This window comes from Anarhichas minor, unplaced genomic scaffold, assembly GCF_050575085.1.
Source record: "Anarhichas minor isolate MPS153535 unplaced genomic scaffold, ASM5057508v1 ptg000042l, whole genome shotgun sequence".
NCBI classification, from domain to species: domain Eukaryota; kingdom Metazoa; phylum Chordata; class Actinopteri; order Perciformes; family Anarhichadidae; genus Anarhichas; species Anarhichas minor.
Window position 1 is genome coordinate 8,590,686 of NW_027466488.1, and position 6,533 is coordinate 8,597,218.

The window sequence follows — 6,533 nt, forward strand, 5'->3', positions numbered from 1 at the left end:
ATCGTGCAAATTATGATACAAGCATGACATTTGGTGGAGTTGTTCTCCAGAGGTATCTGGTCAAGCCTGCCTGATTGGCCATTCAAAAATCCAAGATGGCGGCTATTTTTCAAGATGGCCGCCAATTGGGCCTCCCGAAAATTTGTTTTCTTAATAAAACTTTGTATTTCCCCGATTTGAATGATCTTGGTGTCTATTTGTAGGTAATAAAGGTATCAGGGCAAATAGAAAGCATTGACGCCGTCATCTCGATCGCATATTTTGCCTGAGTAACGGTCGATAACGCTAGTCATTGAAACTTGAATTCACACTATGACAGTTTAACTGTAACATGAATAAAGAATGGTACCAAAACATCCTCCGAGAGCAACTTCTCGCCAACACTGCAAATATTGACTCTTTGCATAAACTTAATGTAATTGTCAATAAAAGCCTTTGACACATATGAAATGCTTGTAGTTATACTTCAGTATACCATAGTAACATCGGACAAAAAGATCTAAAAACACTGAAGCAGCAAACTTTGTGAAAACCAAAGTTTGTAACCAATACAATATTTACTTGTAACAGAATATTTTTACACTGTAGTATTGCTACTTTAACTCAAGTAATAGATCTGAGTACTTCTGTCAAAAACTGAGATTATTTTTAGCTTTAATTTGATTGATCCCATATCTAAAAAAAAAAAAACATAACAGCGAAGTACTTTAAAAATCAGTGAAAGACATGAAGTATTGTCAGATTGCCTTATGCATGGCAGCGTATCAGTCCCGCAGTTCTGACCTTATGTAATCCAGCCTGCTGCAACAACTTCTCGTCACAGCGACACGTTTCCAAATAGAGCTGCTGTGGCTTTGTCTTGCGACATGTCTGTTGACGTAAGAGCTGGTGAGGAAAATCTCTCGGTGTTCACATACTGATTCTGTCTCCAAGTGTTTTAAGTGAACACCTTTTATTAATGGATATGAAAAAGTCAGAGGTTGTGCAGCATCACAAAAATAATCAGGACACGTAATCAGAAGAGAAAGGATTCCCTGAAGCAGGATATGGATTTATTAAGTGTGTAAGAGGCAGTACTAATTACAATTGTCTTGTGTCTGTTTAAAAACAATAAGATTCTCTTTGTGCAGAATGTTTGTCAAGTAAAAAGAATCTGCCGTAGCTTCTTTCTTCTGCAATCTGGACAAAATGCCCAATTATACAGTGTGTGTTGTGTGTCAGAGTAAAACACACTGTCTCAACAACTATATGGCCAATGATTACATACCGAGGAGCACACCAAATGTAACTGATTGTCATTTACTGAAGAACTCACCTATCCTCCTACATGTTAACAGCCCCTCCCTGCTGACAGGACATAAAGAGGAACACCTGTTTGTTCTTTCCTTGATTCAGCTGAACAACAACCCATAAAACCAACTAACTAAACAAGCTTGTGTCATTTATACACTTTTATTGATAATGTATGAAATAAACTAAAACATGGAGGGAAATTAATAATCAAGCAGACATAAAAAAAACACTGATGATGTTGGTGAGCAGGGCCTAATTCTTTTCTTTTCTCCTGTTAATAAATATTTAGGCCTCTGTTGTGAATATTTAGTCCATACAGAGTCCTGATGTGTCCAACAGTCACAGTGCAGCCAGAAAAACTGATTCTTGCAGTGTAACGGGTTGTATATGGACCCAAATGCAACACACAGGATTCCAGAGATCTTTGGCTTTTATTACTAACTTCAAATATAGCAGGCAGAGTTCAAACAGGGTCAGGATCAGAAGGCTGGTGAGTTTACCGGGAGTCAGGCAAGGCGGGTAAAACAGGGGCACAGGAGATCAGTCCGTGAGAGCGTGCTGGAGAGTCTGGCATAGAACCGAAGAACAATCTGGCAAATGTGTCTGGGAGGCAGGAGTCTATATAGGGGCTTGATTACTGATCAGAGGCAGGTGAGTGAACAGGTGAAGGGAGTTTAGACTAATGAGGAGGGAGTGACTGACAATAAGAGTGAGGAGGGTGTGGAGCTGAACTGTGACATGCAGGGACATTCTGGGAATATATGCATTGTAGGGAATTTGTAGTTAGAAGTGTTTTGTAGTTAGAAGTGTATCTTAGTAGAATTTGTAACACCTTTTGTATTTGCTTGTGAAGGTTTTTGCCAAAAGTTGCAAACCCTTATCTTTGTATAGAATGTTTATCGTAGAAGTGTTAAGCCATAAAAGACAGTCATTGAATGTATTAAACTGTGAAGAATAGCCAAGGGAAAGTCAGACTTCTAGACAGACATTTGCAGGTTGTACCCGTGCGAGGGTTTTCGGAAGCCTGACGCCAGGAGGAGGCAACCGAAATTAGCCAATAGGAATTAAGAGGGACAAAAGGGGGGGATTTCAAACTGTATGAGGAAGTGCTGGAAGGGCTATTCGCTCTCTTCTTGCTCGGCTCTCGGCGTGGAAACATCTGTGTTTCCAGGCTGAGTCGCGAGTGAATAGCTTTTCCGCGCGGATCATATATTATATATTCTGTTAGTAGTGTACTTCATTCTGTAATTGTATTAACTTCAGTAGGATTAAATACTTTTTAATTGTAAACCAGTTTATGGTAGATTTATTAAGTAGCGACTCTACTGTAGAACAACAGTGGAGCGTGCTCTCCGGCCTTCTCTCTGTGGGGAAGATTTCAGCCTCCACAGCATATATACATAGATATACATATATCTATGTATATCTGCATAGATATATAGTGCAGCTCCATCAAACTGCGGCAAATAAATAAATACATTTGCGATTGCAATCTTGAACTTTGTTTCTTTTTTGTGATTATCTTAAATAATAAAACTGAACAAAGTTGGAAGTAGTATCCATTTAGAAGATATCACCATATGATATTACACCTTACAATAATCCCTGGGATATTTCCAGACTCTGTCACGACGTGGAAAATTGTCATGTCAGACATTCCATTAATTGCTGACAACCAATCTTTATACAAGTGTCCTGTTTCCCACTACTGCAGTAGGTAGGGACATTTTTCAGATGGATGTGTCCAAACCATGTGTGACTGATAAGCCGGTGGGTTTAGCTGATCCTTTGCTTTCTTCGTACACAGATAATCCATATTTGGGCTAACCGGAGCAGTCGGACATATATAAAAACCTAGAGGGAAACCTCAGCTGCACAAGTCCACACTAAGGATCCAAGGTGAGTTCAGCTGCAAACGTCTGCAGCACAATATGAAGTAGAAAAGTGTGCGATTTCTTTCAGCTGTCTGTTTTATATGTTGTTGGTTCAAACACTGTGTCTTTCCTGTGAGTGGAGGCTGTAACTGATTCCTGTCTGTGTCCTGCAGGTCTGCTAAGGATGGCTCGCATGTCTGTGTTCAGGTTCTCAGCTGTGGCTCTGCTGCTGCTGTCCGCCTACTGTTGGGCCGACAATGAGGTAGGATCACAGTGAGAGAGGAGAGGGAGACGATGGCAGCGCAGTGAGATATCTGGTCATTCATCAACACTTCTACATGTTAACAGAAACAATGCATGTTGAACGTCCTCTGTCATGAACATGAACGGCCTCCTCTCTCTCATATGAAGCCGGTCGTCTTCTCCACATTCACAAAGATGCTGTTAGGAGGTTAAATAGAGCATTTATTTACACCTCAGCTGAGTTTTTAATCACCATTGTTCACTGTTTGTTAGTAGTGTTTAGATAATTTCTCACAGATGATGACACAGTTTGGGTCATATGGTGCACTTTATCTACAAAGCTTCAGGTTCTATGATGCTTAACGTGCGTCTCATATTCTCTTTATACTTCTGACAGTTTTAACGTGAACATGCTACTTTAAGAAACAGTGTAACGTTGACTTTTAGCTGTAACTTCTAGTCATGTGGTTTTGTTTCTAATGTGTTTGTCTTTCCTCCTCTCATCCCACGCTGAACCTGCAGGCAGGTATGTGATCTATTCTAATGATCAGAGCTGTGGTAGCGACATGCTCAGTATTGTGACTGGTGTATTTTCCATATAAAGTGAAACTGCGTTGTTGTTGATGTCCCTGTGCAGAGGACACTGCAGAGGACGACTCCGGGGAGCTTTCTGTCTCTGAGCTGCTGGAGAGAGCCAACAGTAATCTGAGTGAGTGAGCTGCTGTGGTCACCGTGTTCCTCTAGACAGCTGTTGATATTTCTGCTCTCTTCTTTTAGTAGCAGCACTTCAACAGGTGTCTGAGTTGCTGCTGTGATGTGTTTCAGTCCGCTCCGCCGATGACCCCATCCTGACCGGAGGAGACATCGCCATCGACAGCGAGGCCGAGAAAAACGCCGACCCCTGCACCAGCCGAGGCTGCAAGTGGGGCAAATTCACTGACGGGAAGGTCTACATTCCTTATTACCTCACCAACCACTTCTGTAAGTGTCACACAGAGGCCTGGGAGGCCTGCGCACACACGCTTTGTCTATTTACAGTAGGCTGTCACTTCTAATGCAGCAACTTTGACAGAAAGGTTTTTAAAAATCTGTCAGATATTTGGGGCCAGTATGGTCCTCTGTTTTACACAGTAAACAGCTGAATGTTGTGTGCTGTGGTCCTGCCAGCCTCCCGTGAGAAGGCCATCATCACCCGTGGACTGGAGTCCTTCTCTTCCTTCTCCTGCATCCGCTTCAGGCCCACCAGAAGCAGCGACCGTGACTGGCTGAGCATCGAGTCCCTGAACGGGTAAGAAAGAGACGTCGTGGAGCCGTTCACACTCGAGAGCGTTTCCTCAGACTTTTGTGTTGTTCAACTCATCTCTGATCCCGTCCAGCTGCTACTCCTTCATCGGCCGTCGTGGAGGGAAGCAGGTCGTGTCTTTGGCCCGTAGCGGATGCCTCTACCACGGCACCGTCCAGCACGAGCTGCTCCACGCTCTGGGCTTCAACCACGAACAGACCCGCTCCGACAGGGACAACCACATCAGAGTCGTGCTGCAGAACATTCAGTCTGGTAATGCAGCTGTTTGATATTCTGATATATTAGAGAGGAGAGCCACTTTAAAGCTCTCTGCAGCTTCCTGAAAAAGTCCACTTCTAAACAAACTTGTTCAGGATTAAAGGAAACACCAAATCCTGTGATATCTTGTTGTAGTCTCCTGCTTTTGAGTGGAAGTTCTGTAGCCGTCTTTGTGCTGCTTGAGAGCTGATGAGGCTCTGTAGAACCTGATCAATGACACTGTCCTCACAAGTGGACAAAAGTCTTCTTGAGCTCCTCAAAGACAGTGTGATGATACTCACATCCATGACCATGTATTCATTACATTGATTTTCCTTAGTAAATGTCAATGTAAAAGAAAAATATTACTTTATAAGGAAAGAAATTCATCTTCTGATCTTGTTTTCCATACAAGTACAGCGGGTCTCTGGTGTCCCCTAGTGGACAAAAATAGCCTGAACAGCACAGTTAATTAAATCACTGATCCTCCATGAAACAGAAGCTCATTGTGTGACTGTAGCTCTCTGAATATAAAACCAGTCAATGTGAATTCAAACCAAACAAATGTAACTTTAATATTATCTATAATGTAATTTTCCTTCTGTTTTTTTTCCAGGAATGGAGCACAACTTCAGGAAGATCGCCACCCTCAACCAGGGCACTCCCTACGACTACGGCTCTGTCATGCAGTACCACAAGTGAGAACAAGTGGCTTCACTTTGGCCCTGCTGCGTGTCTTCATATGTGTGTGTGTGTGTGTGTGTGTGTGTGTGTGTGTGTGTGTGTGTGTGTGTGTGTGTGTGTGTGTGTGTGTGTGCGTGCGTGTATGCGTGTGTGTGTGCAGGATGCGCTGTGGTTCCCTCTAACTGCTCCGTGTTCTCTCTCAGGACCGCCTTCTCCAAGAACAACCAGCCCACCATGGTCCCCATCCCCAACTCCAACGTGTCCTTCGGCAACGCCAAGGAGATGAGCCGCAACGACATCGCCAGACTCAACACGCTCTACAGCTGCTGTGAGTGTCCACATGAACGCACTGTGAATATCCATGTTACACTGTCTGCAGTCTGTGTCCATCACTCAGTTTTTGACCTGATCCACCTCTGTGCTGTTCACCGTTACAGAAGAAGCCCGCTCAGATGTCCTGACAGGACGCAGCAGAGGGAAGACTGTCTCCTGGTGCTCTCTGAACAGCAGCAGCTGCAGACCTGAACTCATCTGCACAACAGTGAATGATTTGACTATAAAGATACTTTGACTGGAACACGGCTCTCTCTTTGCTTTCTTTCACTTACTGAAGGGACGGCTCTTATGGTCCCAAGCCTCACTATGAAAAATTTAATATTATGGAATGAAAAATTATAATAAATGCAGAAAGTTCTTCCTGATGGTAAACAGTGTCCTTGAAACACATTTTTCATGTGTGTTTATGTCCCAGTGTCTCTTGTCCTCCCCCGTGTCCCTGTCTGTCTCTGTCTCCGTGTGCGTTTCCATGTCCGTGACTCCCTCCTGATTACGGCTCATTCACATCACCTGTCCAGTCCGCACAGCTGCCTTCCATCAACGCCACAGTTTATCTACTCCGG

At 43.4% G+C, this 6,533-nt stretch overlaps 1 protein-coding gene across 1 annotated transcript; it reads left to right on the plus strand.

The window, feature by feature from the left end:
- Positions 1-866: 866 nt before the first annotated feature.
- On the plus strand, positions 867-6,211 carry LOC142969764 (hatching enzyme 1.2-like). The gene is made up of 10 exons (XM_076109765.1): positions 867-888; positions 3,341-3,429; positions 3,933-3,936; positions 4,048-4,119; positions 4,236-4,391; positions 4,578-4,698; positions 4,787-4,965; positions 5,567-5,648; positions 5,838-5,962; positions 6,072-6,211. Coding segments are annotated over exons 1-10 (852 nt in total). The 3' UTR covers positions 6,074-6,211.
- Positions 6,212-6,533: the final 322 nt, after the last annotated feature.